The 14,988-nt window shown below is 42.7% G+C and overlaps 1 protein-coding gene across 1 annotated transcript; it reads left to right on the top strand.

Moving 5' to 3' along the window:
- The first annotated feature begins 2,134 nt into the window (after positions 1-2,134).
- LOC147965692 (uncharacterized) lies at positions 2,135-3,022 on the top strand. Its single transcript, XM_087527929.1, has 3 exons — positions 2,135-2,237; positions 2,349-2,430; positions 2,593-3,022. The coding sequence occupies exons 1-3, from the start codon at positions 2,135-2,137 to the stop codon at positions 3,020-3,022; spliced, it is 615 nt and encodes a 204-aa protein (XP_087384055.1).
- The last annotated feature ends 11,966 nt before the right edge of the window (positions 3,023-14,988 follow it).

The raw sequence follows: 14,988 nt of genomic DNA, 5'->3' as shown, positions 1-14,988 counted from the left end.
AGAACTTTCAAGTTCTCGGTTGCTTCTAAGTCTGTTGGTTTTGAGATTTACAACAATGGTCGAATTGTTGAGCAAGATTTTGAGGTTCTGTTTAGTTTGTGGAATTATGGTGGGCCAAATTGGTTTAGAGAAGAACTAGCTTTCTATAAAGAACTTGATGAGGAATGGACCTTGGTGGGTTGGAATGGAAAGGCTGTAGCCAGCAACTCCGGCGATCGCCGGAGTTACAGCACGGTGGTTAGAAACGGTCGATCTGTTTTTGAGCGTCTATCGGGTCTCATTCAATCCAATGTCAATCATGGGGAAACTTTGAATTCGCCCTCCGTTAACGCTGAGTGTAATGGGTCACTTAACCAGCCGCAAATGTCTCAACGTTCTGGCCCTCGCACGTATGTAGTGTGTTTTGCATGTGGAGGTCAAGGTCACGTTGCACGTAACTGCATGGTTCCTAAGCTGCCTGTGCTCTGGCCTTTTTTATAGTTTGACTCTTTCCCGAGCCCGCCTGAGGAGGCCTGGGCTGATGGTGAGGTGGAGGCCTGGTTCAAATGTGTTGGCCCAGCTCAGCCGATTAGGCAGGTCTCGTCATTTAAGGAGCTGGTCAAGGACCTATTTCCAAATTTCCAACCGATACTGCAGGCTGCCTCCTCGCATTCCTCTGTTCTTACCAACTCTGCCTCCACCACTGTTCCTGCCTCGGCAAGCTCGCCGTCTTCTTCAGCATCAGAGGAGCAGGCATTAGTGGTTCGTTCGTCGGAAGCTTCGGCTTCGACCATGGCCAACATCCCCATCGACCCAGTTCCTTTCGTTCCTCATGGGTTCCAAATTTTCGAGGTGGAGGGGCATACTGGGGTTTCAAGGGCAATCTTGCTGCACCGTCCAAGAAGGCACGAGGACTGGGCGATTGCAACCATCCGTCCACATCCAAATGAGGTATTTTCCCAAATGTTAGAGAAGTTCTTGAGGAGTTCTTTCAAGGTGTTGAAGATGTGGGGTTCAGAGAAATCCAGCCATGTCCTTTTGGGGAGGCCTATGTTCAGTTTCGGCATGTTAGGGATAGAGATCGTCTCATCAGGCAAAGTCCGCACCCATTTGGAGATGTTTTCATTACTTTCACGAAGCACAATCAAGGCAGGAATTGGCGCAGGCTGCATTTCAATAGAACCTGCTGGCTTCTGTTTGTGGGTGTCCCTTTTGATTACTACAACACTGAAGACATTGCAGCTGCCATTGCCAAATGGGGAAGAATTATTAGTTGGGAGAAGGAGGATGCTCTCCGAGGGAAGATCCTGGTGAAGGCCAGAGTTACTGAACTCATTGATATTCCTAAAAACATCAGGTGGTCTGAAGGAGAGTGCTTCGAGGAAGAGTCATGGACTAGTTCTGTTGAGGTTTTGTTAGAAGAAATGCTTGGAGGTGGACTTGCTGATGAAGATCCTATTCCACCCCTGGAGTTGACCCACACCCTATTCCACAGCATGCCAATGATTTCCCAGGTTTTCACCCTGCTCCAATTCATAATGAGCCTGCACAACATGATGATTGGGATGAATGGAAAGAGCAGGAAGAGCAAGGCCATTGGGAATTTCCTCAGGCAAATATTCCTCAGCCGCAACCACCTCAGCAACAAATGGAGATGCCAGTTTTACAGGAGGATGGTGCTCCCAATAGCAGCATCACGACCACAGTTTCTCTGTCTGATGGTATTTGGTCTAACACTCACACTGCCAGTGAGGAGGTCAATCAAGATGCTCAAATTAACCCTTTGGGCATGGGTTTGCAGAACATTCTTATTGCTTATCAAGCAGATGGGGAGGAGGAACACCTTGTGCAAGATAATGAAAACCTGGCTGGTTTTGAGCAGCAGGAAGTTGTGGGGGCTCCTTTGGCTGTTCAGGAGGTTTTGCATGTGGCCCATGCTGTGGAAACTGTTGGCCAAGCTGGGGTTCCAAATGCTGTAGAAGCACTTGCTGTTGCTGAAGGAAATCCAGAGCCAGATGGGCCTCTTGTCCAGAATGTTGCTATTGCTTCTCTTGTTGCAGAAGAAGCCCATGTTTAGGTAAATGAAGAGAATGCTGCAATTGCTACTCAACTCAAGGTTTGTCCTCTGGGCAAAGATAATGAGGCTGCAGATGATATGCAAGGAGAAACACAAGGCTTAGTGCCCACAGTTGACTTAAAGGGCAAAGCAGATGTTCCTATTGTTCAAGTTGGCACTTCCACTCATGGGCACAATAAAGGTATGGAGAAATTTTCTTTAATCAACTCTCCTAGTTTACTTGATATTCAAGAACTAGTTCAAAATCATACCTTGGATATTATTGAAGGGGCCCATTTGATTTCTGAGGAAGGTTTGGACCTGTGGATTCAACACTTTGCTCCAGCAACTCAGGGAGAAGTAAACACATTCAAAATTGACATACTTGTAAGTTGGTTTAACTTCATAATTCATCTTCTCCTCACTCCTGATAAGTTTGGTTGGGTAATGCATCTGCTGAAATCTGAGCTGTGGAAAATGCTTACTGCAAATTGTGACCCTGAAGAGACTATCTTATTTCATATACCTGATGCACCTACTACTTCATACGCCCCAAGTTGCAAAGAAATAATGTTGGGTCTGGGAAAGGAAAATGAGGGTATAAGCCCTGCTGCTCACTCCTCAAGTGGAACAGGAAGCCCACTCAAGCAAGTGTCCCCCAATAAAGTCATCCAGTTGTCACTAGGTGAAGCTGTCTCAAGGAAAAGAAGAGAAAAAGAGCCTCTTGTGGAGACTCAGGTAAGAAGAAGTGATCGAATTAAGAAAGACAACAATGGTTATAGAAGGAAATCATGTGATGCTAGCTCTTGCTTACCTTGTAATGCTAATCCACCCATTGTGCATAACAAAGTGGTCAAAAATATGACAAAAACATTTTGCAAGGTGTCTGAGGATGACGCACAGGACAAGCTTTCAAAGAGGCCCAATAAGAAGGGCCAGGAGGATTTGCCCAAGGTCTCCAAGGTCACTGGTGCTACAACTCCTTAGGATGTGCCATGAAGAACTGTCACATTAGTAATAGTACCAGGGATATTTTGAGAAGGACTAGTCTGATGGTTGTATGTATGATATTTGATGTGCTTGATGTAAGCAGAACATGTTTAATGTCTGTATTCCAAACTTGGTGCCCTCTTTTGCCTACTGCTATATTGATCAATCTGATTGAGCTCTGGACTTGTGGCTTCTATGAAGATGTTGAAGTTACTATACTTTCTAGCAGGAATGTGGTGTTAAATCTGTTACTCATGTTATTGACAATATGCCATGCTTCTTGTCATTGCCTGTATAAGGTATCAAACTGTAGTGGGTCTCAGTCAACCAATTTCTATACTTTACATGAGTGTGGTATCATACCAGGAGATGGGGCCTGGTATCAAAATTTCAACCAGTTAGTTAACCATGAGTAGAAACAGATCCTGGAATATTATGGACTCGAACATTAGGGGTTTGAATTCTCCTGACAAATGGCTGGCCATTAGGCAAAAAATTGAGGAAAGTGCTGCTGGTATTTTGTGCTTACAAGAAACAAAGAGACAAACTTTTGATTTGGCCTACATTCAAAACTTTTGTCCTCAAAGATTCAACAAATTTGAATACCTGCCTTCAATTGGAGCATCTGGAGGTATTTTGACTGTTTGGAATGGGACTCTCTTTACTGGCCAGTTGCTCTTCCAAAACAAATTCTCACTAACTATGTAGTTCACTTGTACATCCACCCTTAAACCATGGATCCTCACAAATATATATGGACCTTGCAACATTGAAGAGAAATTGGAATTTATTGATTGGTTTACAAATATTCAAATGCCTGATGATGTTGATTGGATTGTTATGGGGGACTTTAATTTTATTAGGTCACCTGAAGACAGAAATAGACCTGGTGGAGATGTTAACCATATGCTACTATTCAATGAAGCTATTAGTAACTTGGGGATAATTGAATTACCTCTCAAAGGGAGACAGTTCAGTTGGAGCAACATGCAAGATAGTCCTTTGCTTGAAAAATTAGACTGGTTCTTCACTTCTGCTGCATGGATGACTTCTTACCCTGACACCACTGCTCTGCCTCTTGCAAAGCCAATTTCAGACCATTTGCCTTGTGTTATAAAAATCGGCACAACAATACCCAAGTCAAGAGTTTTCAGATTTGAGAATTATTGGTTGAAGCACAGCTCTTTCAAAGATATTGTGCAAACTGCATGGAACATTCCTATTGGTTATACTGATCCTGCAAAGAAGATTAATGCTAAATTCAAGAACTTGAGGAGAGCACTCAAACTTTGGGCAAAGAACATGTCCTGTCTCAAAAAACAGATTGATGAGTTGAATGAATGTATATTACTATGGGACTTCTTGGAGGAATTCAGAGACCTAACTTTATTTGAACATAACTGTAGAGAGCTCTTGAAAGAAACACTTCTAATTGTCCTCAGTAACCAGAAGATTTATTGGAAATATAGAGGTAAAATCAAGGGGGTCAAATTTGGTGATGAAAATACAAAATTCTTTCATACGAAGGCTTCAATTAATCACAGGCATAACAAAATTGCAATGCTCATGAATGAGGACCAAGTGGAAATTACTAATCATGAAGGGAAGGCTGCAATACTATGGGAAGCTTTTAAGAAGAGACTGGGTCATTCCAACGGCCATATCATGCATTTCAACTTACATGACCTGTATGATAACAGAGTGGATCCACAATTTTTTCAAGACCTTGAGAAACCTTTCTCTCAGGAAGAAATTGATGAGGTAGTCAAAAACTTGCCCACAGACAAATCCCCAGGTCCTGATGGATTTGATAATGAGTTTCTCAAAGCTTGTTGGGACATTATAAAACTGGATGTAACTGAACTTATCATTGCCTTTCATGCTGGAAATGTGAATTTGAAAAGCATCAACACTTCTTATATCACACTCATTCCAAAAAAGGAGGTACCTATATCCCCTAATGACTTTAGGCCAATTTCATTGCTTAATGGGGTGCTCAAAATCATTACTAAATTGCTGGCAAACAGATTACAAAAAGTAATCCTAAAGATGGTACACATCAATCAATATGGATTCTTAAAGAACAGAGTGATTCAAGATTGTCTAGGATGGGCCTATGAATATATACATCAGTGCCACAAGTCAAAAGAAGAACTGCTTGTAATCAAACTGGATTTTGAAAAGGCTTTTGACACTATTGAACATCAGGCTATAATTGACATCTTAATAGCTAAGTGATTTGGTGAAAGGTGGATAATTTGGATGCACATGCTCTTCAATTATGCATCCTCTGCTGTGAGGTTAAATGGGGTACCTGGGAAGAAATTTTACTGTAAAAGAGGAGTAAGACAAGGAAACCCCCTTTCACCCCTTCTGTTCCTTCTAGCAGCTAACTTACTGCAATCAATCTTGAATAAAGCCATGACAAGGGATTTAGTCACACCACCACTTCAAGTGAATTCCTGCCCTGACTTCCCTATTGTGCAATATGCAGATCATACTCTTGTTATCATGCAAGCAAGCGCTAGACAGCTAGTATGCCTCAAAGCTCTACTAAACACATTTGCATCTGCCACAGGCCTCAAAGTAAACTATGGGAAATCAATCATGGTGCCAATAAACATTGCAGAAGACAGAGTAGATATTTTCACAAACACTTTACAATGTGCCAGAGGGCAATTTCCATTCACTTATCTGGGGCTACCTTTGGGTATTTATAAACCAACTGTGGAGCAGTGTTTGCCTATAGTCAACAGAATTGCTAAGAGGATTACTGGCATTTCAACTTTCATGACTCAAGCAGGGAAGGTTTTGTTGGTTAAATCTGTGCTGGCTTCTTTAGCAGTTTACTTCATGTGTTTTCTGGACATTCCCATCACAATTAAACAATAGATCATCAAATACTTAAGGCACTGCCTATGGAGGAGTCCTGATATGGAAGATAGGGGACCAGCCTTAGTGGCTTGGCACACAGTTTGCAGACCAAAAAATCAGGGTGGCTTGGGAGTCCTGGATATCTTCACACAAAATAAAACCCTGCTCATGAAAAATCTTCATAAATTTTACAACAGACATGACCTCCCTTGGGTGAATTTAATTTGGGAAACATACTACAGCAATGGACAACTTCCAGGGGATCAAAAAGTGGGCTCATTTTGGTGGAAATCCAACCTAGCACTCATTGATCAGTTCAAAGCTATAGCTATATGCAATGTGGGAGATGGCAAAAGTGCTTTGTTCTGGGATGATATGTGGCACCAATTTTTTCTCAAGCACAAGTTTGATCACCTCTATCCCTTTGTTAGAGATCCACACACAAGTGTTCAGCAAGTGATCAACACTGAATATCTCTAAGATTTATTCCATCTGCCTCTTACTACACAAGCATATGAGGAGTTCCTACAAATGGAAGACATGTGCATTTCCATAAGACAATCAGAATACTTAGATGCACTGGATACTTGGAGTTACATATGGGGAAATGAATTCTATTCATCAATTAAAGCCTATAAAGTGCTAATTGGCCACAAACAAACTCCACCTCACTTCTCATGGATTTGGAAAAGTTCCTGTCAGCCCAAGCACAAAGTTATTTTCTGGATGCTATTGCATGACAGAGTAAACACAAGGAATCTTTTAAGAAGGAAAAACTTTGAATTGGAAGTCTACAATTGTGCAGTGAGGAATTGTCAACAGGAAGAAACTTTGCACCATCTTTTTTGGGGATGTCCTTCTGCTATCAGATGCTGGGATTTCATCTGCCCTTCAAGAACACCTAACATGTCAATTCTGCAGGCATATCAAGACCTCAAAGACAAACTCAATTACCCTTTATTTATGGAGATTATCATATTGGGATCATGGGCCATCTGGATATCTAGAAACAACAAGATTTTTGATAATATAACTCCTTCATTTGATGGCAGGAAACACATATTCACTCAGGAGTTAAAGCTTCTCAAGTACAGGATCAAGAAGAAATATGAAGTGCAGTTCTCTGCTTGGTTGGATCCATTGTTGTAATTATGTAATTATGTGTAGTTTTCCTTGTTGTTATTTTTTTTTATTTTCTTCGTCTCAGCTGTAGGTTAGTTTTCTTCTTTTTTGGGTAGTTTCTCTTTTGTTCTTCTTATTTTCTTTTGTTGGGCTTATCTCAAGCCCACCAGACTATTGCTGTTTTTTTCTCTATTAATAAAAGTTGCAGTGGGGTGTTTACCCTACTGCTTATAGTAAAAAAAAAACCATAAGGCTCCTGCCAGCTGCCGATAACTTCTACAAAACATGATCATCTCATACAACAATTTATATCTCATCACGTCTTGACCATATCACATCACAACATGCCCTGCAAAAACAAGTTAGACCTCCTCTACTTTGTTGTTGGAAGTTTTACGTGGCTGCTACGGGCTTCTAGAAAGAACCGTTCTTACCTACACATCAAAACGACAATGATTTTTCATCCAGTGTGCTGTTTTAACCTTCAACAAGGACCGGCCGTAGTCAAACTCGATTCAACTAAAGTTGAAGAAACAGACACCCGCCAGCCACCTGTGTGCGAAGCATGTTGGTAGAACCAGTCTCATGAACGTGGTCATGTAATGTCGGTCTGGGCCGCTTCATCCAACAATACCGCCGAATCAAAGTAAGATGTTGGTTGTTGGAGATATAACTACTAAGTATAAACCGCCCAGGAGGGGCTAGGTTATACCTATAATGAATTATTCATATTGAAGCCCATGAAGACAAGGAGTATGTCACTTTAATATAAGAGATCTAAAAGCCCAGGGCCCAAAGGCGGATTAGGGCCCGTAGACATAAACCGCCATAAGGTGTGTAACTTGTGTTGTAAGGTAGGAAAGAGTAGGAACCGAGCTGGACACGTTTATGAGCCATCCGGGATTCTGTAAACCTCCGGGCGTCAACCTGTGTATATAAAGGGACGACCCGGTGGCGGTTCAGGAACAAGAAACAACTCGATAGCCACGCAAAGCGGATTCGCTCCCTGGTGATCGAAACCCTAGCAATACCATCACAACTGAAGTAGGCTTTACCTTCACCGCAGGGCCGAACCAGTATAAACTCCTTGCATCCTTTGTCCCACTTTAACCCCTTTAAGCTAACTACGTTTGCGATGGCTCCATGACTAAGTCCTCACACTAGGGCATCTGCTGTGACAATCCCATGATAGTTGGCGCCCACCGTGGGGCTATCGCACGATGGTTTCAAGTTCTTAGAGGGCAGCTCTAAAGGGCTCAAGGGATACGTTGTGGGACGGATGACCAAGATTCGTCGCAGCAAGCTCTACATCGATGATGAAGGCTGGGGCCCCGAGGCCGGTTCAATTGAGTATGGATATCGGGTCCCCTTTGGTGGTATTCACGTCTTCATTGGCAAGATCGGCGAACCGGGCCCTGAGCCGGACATCTGCACCAACATCGTCAAAATGGTTCAGCGTGCGATATCCGCCTGGGTTCAGCCTACCATGAAGCGTGCCTTCGTGGGAGTCATCCACGAAGCGGAATCTGAGGATAGATCGATATTTGGTGGTGAAACCATCGTTTACTCTGATGACGAGTCATCTATCGGGGAGACCGAGTCATTGTACCAACTGCAAGATGGCTGGTTTGGGGGCTGTTCCAATGGCGACAGTATTCCGGACCCCCTTGATCCGCCGAGACGAGTTGCGATCTTCATGGCTGGTACACAGCAGGCGCAACATTATTCAACCATAGCAGCAATGATCTCTGGTTCGGCAACAGCAACAGCAGCTGGGGCAGGAGGCCCTGCGCCACCGCCGGCTCAGGTTTTGTCTGATTTGTACGATGCTTTGGCAACACTGCTGGTGGCTGAAGTTAACCCGGCGAATCAGGATCAGCATAATGCAGAAGTCGCGAAGGTGAAGGATCAGATAGCTCAAGCCAAGGCAGACTTGGCAGCCGAGAACACTAGGATGGTTGCGGAGCGGTCCGAGTTGGATGCACAGGCTTATCGGCTTATGCTGGATCAGAACGCATCAAATGATGTAATGAGGAGAAGGTACCGGTCCCACCTACCTCCGGTTTATGAGCCAAGGAATCTCTTTAACACGCCAGGAGCAGGAACCAGCAACCAACCAGTGGTAATTAAACTGGATAGAAGCACCTGGAACGGGGGCGCCGGTTCAGCCGCGCACAGTGGATCCGCCTCGTCAGAATATCCAGTCACAGCGCGTGTCAACGCCTCCGGGAAATTACTCCAACCCCCTGGATAACATAGTCGCCGCCGCTTCACGATTGGCAGCCCTCCTAGTCGAGGGTGAATCCCCCGTAGCGGTTGAGACGCGACGGGCTAGGGAGCTCCTTCAGACAGCTTTGACTCAGCAGCAGGCATATTCACATAGCCGCGAGAGGATTCATTCCACCCCCCGCCCAAGCCGGAGTTAAAGCAGGCACTTTGATGAACTGGCCGTGTCAAGCAGTACGCGAGACCGTAACCCGCCTCGAGGGAATAATCTGGCAGGTGGTGGTACTAATGCTTAGGATTTGGTGGATCAGGGCAGAGCGCGTCGAGAAGCCGAGTTAGCGGCGCAGTACGCGGCCCGTCAGCTTACTCCAGTTCGTCCAACAACTTCGATGGAGCCAGGAGTTACCTCCAGCTCTTTGGGGGTGCCGTGTCTCGTCCCGGCTCTACGAAATATACGGCTGCCCAAGGATTTCAAAGGACCACACAAAGTGCCCAATTATACTGTCGATTTACCCCCTGAGTCATGGATCGAAAGCTATGAGATGGCAATGGAGATGCTGGATGTGGATGATGCGGGATTGTGCTAAATACTTCACCATGATGTTGGAAGGAACAGCTCATACTTGGCTGAAAAGTTTGCCAGCTAACTCCATCGGGTCGTGGGCTGCGTTAAAGGCCCGGTTTATCCAGAATTTCAAGGACACGTGCAAGCAGCCCATGTCAATTGTAGACTTAGCCGCCTGTGTCCAAGAAGAAGGTGAATCGACAACTCATTGGGTGCGCCGGGTTTCGGAAATCTTGCATTCATCGGACCGCATTAACGCTGATACAACAGTCTTAACGTTGGAGGGCAATTGCCGGTTCATGCCTTTGAAGCTGAAATTGGGACGGCTCAAGCGTCATTGCAATGACATGGGAACGCTTATGGCAGCTCTGGTTAAGTATGCCAACTCTGATAGTACCAAGGACCCCGAGTTTAATGATGAAAAGCCGGGGAAAGGAAAGAAGAGTGGCAGCAATAAGGGGCAGCAGCATAACCCGGCAGGTCATGGAAACAACGGTAAGCGCAAAGAAGATAACCATTAGGATTTTGTAGCTAACACCAACACACAGAATAACAATCAGTGTCGCAAGGGTAAACCGCCCCCGCGGGGTGGAGGATCAAGTGTCAATCTTGAGCGCCTATTAAACCAGCCCTGCCCAAGGCACGGGACGCGAAAGAGACCAGCCACGCACCTTTGGAAGGATTGCTTTATTATGCGGGAGTTCAAAAACTTGGATCTTTTCCAGTACAATCATGGACCACCCAGCGGTTCAGGAGGCGGTTCTCATGGGCCGGGTTATGGTGGAGGCAGTTCTGGTTCAGGATTTCAAGGCAACCAAAGCGGACATGGCAATCAAGGCAGTCAGGGCAACCAGGGTGGTTATAATCATCAGGGGAGTCAGCAGCAGCAGCAATCGGGTTACAAGAGTAATCCGAATCAGTTGAATAGTGGGCAGTATCATGTCTTCACCACTAGTTTATGCAGGCGTGATCAGAAGCTTCATAAAAGGGCAGTAAACTCTGTTGAACCGGTAGTGCCCCGTTATCTGCGTGATACGTCTCCAACGTATCTATAATTTTTGATTGCTCCATGCTATATTATCTTCTGTTTTGGATGTTTATGGGCTTTATTATACACTTCTATATTATTTTTGGGACTAACCAATTAACCCAGAGCCCAGTGCCAGTTTCTGTTTTTTCCTTGTTTCACAGTAGCGCAGAAAAGGAAAATCAAACGGAGTCCAATTAACCTGAAACTTCACGGAACTTATTTTTGGAAGGAAAGCAACCCGGGAGACTTGGAGTCCACATCAAGGAAGCATTGAGGAAGCCACGAGGTAGGGGGGTGCGCCCACCCCCCTGAGAGCGCCCTCCACCCTTGTGGGCCCCTCGTGGCTCCCCTGACGTACTTCTTCCGCCTATATATCTCCATATACCCTAAAACGATCGGGGATCACAATAGATCAGGAGTTCCGCCGCCACAAGTCTCCATAGCCACCGAAAGCCAATCTAGACCCGTTCTGGCACCCTGCCGGAGGGGGGAATCCCTCTCCGGTGGCCATCTTCATCATCCCGGTGCTCTCCATGGCGAGGAGGGAGTATTTCTCCCTCGGGGCTGAGGGTATGTACCAGTAGCTATGTGTTTGATCTCTCTCTCTCTCTCGTGTTCTTGATTTGGCACGATCTTGATGTATCGCGAGCTTTACTATTATAGTTGGATCTTATGTTTCTCTTCCCCCTCTACTCTCTTGTAATGGATTGAGTTTCCCCTTTGAAGTTATCTTATCGGATTGAGTCTTTAAAGATTTGAGAACACTTGATGTATGTCTTGCCGTGCGTATCTGTGGTGACAATGGGATATCACGTGATTCACTTGATGTATGTTTTCGTGATCAACTTGCGGGTTCCGCCCATGAACCTATGCATAGGGGTTGGCACACATTTTCGTCGTGATTCTCCGGTAGAAACTTTGGGGCACTCTTTGAGGTTCTATGTGTTGGTTGAATAGATGAATCTGAGATTGTGTGATGCATATCGTATAATCATACCCATGGATACTTGAGGTGACATTGGAGTATCTAGGTGACATTAGGGTTTTGGTTGATTTGTGTCTTAAGGTGTTATTCTAGTACGAACTCTAGGGCTGTTTGTGACACTTATAGTAATAGCCCAACGGATTGATTGGAAAGAATAACTTTGAGGTGGTTTCGTACCCTACCATAATCTCTTCGTTTGTTCTCGGCTATTAGTGACTTTGGAGTGACTCTTTGTTGCATGTTGAGGGATAATTATGTGATCCAATTATGCTATTATTGTTGAGAGAACTTGCACGAGTAAAAGTATGAACCCTAGGCCTTGTTTCAACGCATTGCAATACCGTTTATGCTCACTTTTACCATTAGTTACCTTGCTGTTTTTATATTTTTAGATTACAAAAACTATTATATACTATCCATATACCACTTGTATCACCATCTGTTCGCCGAACTAGTGCACCTATACAATTTACCATTGTATTGGGTGTGTTGGGGACACGAGAGACTCTTTGTTATTTGGTTGCAGGGTTGCTTGAGAGAGACCATCTTCATCCTACGCCTCCTACGGATTGATAAACCTTAGGTCATCCACTTGAGGGAAATTTGCTACTGTCCTACAAACCTCTGCACTTGGAGGCCCAACAACGTCTACAAGAAGAAGTTTGTGTAGTAGATATCAAGCTCTTTTCTGGCGGCGTTGCCGGGGAGGTTAGCCCTTGAAGGTATATCTTTAGATCTTGCAATCGAATCTTTTTGTTTCTTGTTTTAGCACTAGTTTAGTTTATAAAAGAAAACTACAAAAAAAATATGGAATTAAGTTTTCCTCATATGCTTCATCTTTTTAATATCTTTTATGAGTATGATGGAAAGGAAAATTGTGCTCAAATGCTAGAAGAAGAATTACATAGAATGCTTGGCATAAAATATGTGAATGATGAGCATGATTGCAATGTTGTTAGTATGAATTCCTTGAATATCCATGATGCTAATGATATGCAAAGCCACAAGATTGGGGAAGCTATGTTTGATGAAGATGATATTTTTTGTACCCTAAGTTTTGATGAGAAAATTTATTATGATGAAAGAATGCCTCCTATTTATGATGATTATATTGATGAAAGTGGATTTGGAGAGGTCATGACTTTATTTTGTGATGAATCCACTATTCCGGAAGAGGTTCCAATTGATTATGAGAACAAAGTTGCTATTTATGATGATTATTGTGATGACTTGTATGCTATAAAGAATAATGATATCCATGAAACTTGTCATCATGATTTTAGTTTTCAATTGGATTATGCCTCACATGATAGTTATTTTGTTGAGTTTGCTCCCACTACTATTCATGAGAAGAAATTTGCTTATGTGGAGAGTAATAAAATTTCTATGCTTGTAGATCATGAAAAGAATGCTTTAGATGCTGGTTATAATGTTGAACTCATTCATGATGCTACTGAAAATTATTATGAGGGAGGAATATATGCTTGTAGGAATTGCAATAATATCAAGTTTCCTCTCTATGTTCTTAAAGTTTTGAAGTTATGCATGTTTTCTTTTCCTATGCAAGTTGATTATTGTTCCCACAAATTGTTTTCTCACAAAATCCCTATGCATAGGAAGTGTGTTAGACTTAAATGTGCTAGTCATATTCTTTATGATGCTCTCTTTATGTTTCAATTCTTATCTTTTATATGAGCATCATTGAAATCATCATGCCTAGCTAGGGGCGTTAAACGATAGCGCTTGTTGGGAGGCAACCCAACTTTATGTTTGTTCCTTGCTTTTTGCTCCTTTTTATTAATAAATAATTCATATAGCCTCTGTTTAGAGGTGGTTTTATGCTTTTAATTAGTGTTTGTGCCAAATAGAACCTTTGGGAAGACTTGGGGAAAGTCTTTGCGATCATGCTGTAAAAAACAGAAACTTTAGCGCTCACGAGAATTGCTGCCATTTTTATTTGGAAAGTGATATTTAGTTAATTCTTTTTGAAGATGATTAATATATAAATTCCTCACGTCCAGCAGTTTATTTAAGAATTTTATGAGTTCCAAAAGTATACGTTTGATCAAGATTACTACAGACTGTTCTGTTTTTGACAGATTCTGTTTTATATGTGTTGTTTGCTTATTTTGATGAATCTATGAGTAGTATCAGAGGGTATGAACCATAGAGAAGTTGTAATACAGTAGATATTACACCAATATAAATAAATAATGAGTTCATTACAGTACCTTGAAGTGGTGTTTTGTTTTCTTTCGCTAACGGAGTTTACGAGTTTTCTGTTAAGTTTTGTGTTGTGACGTTTTCAAGTTTTGGGTAAAGATTCGATGGACTATGGAATAAGGAGTGGCAAGAGCCTAAGCTTGGGGATTCCCAAGGAACCCCAAGGTAATATTCAAGGACAACCAAAAGCCTAAGCTTGGGGATGCCCCAGATGGCATCCCCTCTTTCGTCTTCGTTCATCGGTAACTTTACTTGGAGCTATATTTTTATTCGCCACATGATATGTGTTTTGCTTGGAGCGTCATTATATTTTATTTAAGTTTTGCTTGATGTTTGAATAAAATATCAAGATCTGAAATTATTAAATGTTAGAGAGTCTTCACATAGTTGCATAATTGTTCGACTACTTATTAATCTTCACTTATATCTTTCGGAGTAGTTTGTCATTTGCTCTAGTGCTTCACTTATATCTTTTAGAGCACGGTGGTGGTTTTATTTTGAAGAAATAGATGAATTCTCGTGCTTCACTTATATTATTTTGAGAGTCTTCAGAACAGCATGGTAGTTTGCTTTGGTTATGAAACTAGTCCTAATATGATGGGCATCCAAGAGGGATATAATAAAAACTTTCATATAAGTAAATTGAATACTAAGAGAAGTTTGATACTTGATGATTGTTTTGAGATATGGATATAGTGATATCAAAGTTGTGCAAGTTGGGTAGTTGTGAATTTGAGAAATACTTGTGTTGAAGTTTGCAAGTCCCGTAGCATGCACGTATGGTAAACGTTATGTAACAAATTTGAAACATGAGGTGTTATTTGATTGTCTTCCTTATGAGTGGCGGTCGGGGACGAGGGATGGTATTTTCCTACCAATCTATCCCCCTAGGAGCATGCGCGTAATACTTGGTTTTTGATGACTTGTAGATTTTTGCA

The sequence above is a fragment of the Triticum urartu genome, chromosome 6A, assembly GCF_056163025.1.
Source record: "Triticum urartu cultivar PI428250 chromosome 6A, HENAU_Tu73, whole genome shotgun sequence".
NCBI classification, from domain to species: domain Eukaryota; kingdom Viridiplantae; phylum Streptophyta; class Magnoliopsida; order Poales; family Poaceae; genus Triticum; species Triticum urartu.
This window is presented reverse-complemented; position numbering and strand designations above follow the sequence as displayed.

Excerpts from the sequence above, each read along its gene's own strand:
- LOC147965692 (XM_087527929.1), top strand. The coding sequence starts at position 2,135 with ATGCAAGGAGAAACACAAGGCTTAGTGCCCACAGTTGACTTAAAGGGC. Across the intron at positions 2,238-2,348 it reads CACTCATGGGCACAATAAAG|GTTTGGACCTGTGGATTCAA; the intron begins GTATGGAGAAAT and ends TTTCTGAGGAAG. Across the intron at positions 2,431-2,592 it reads ATTGACATACTTGTAAGTTG|TTGCAAAGAAATAATGTTGG; the intron begins GTTTAACTTCAT and ends ATACGCCCCAAG.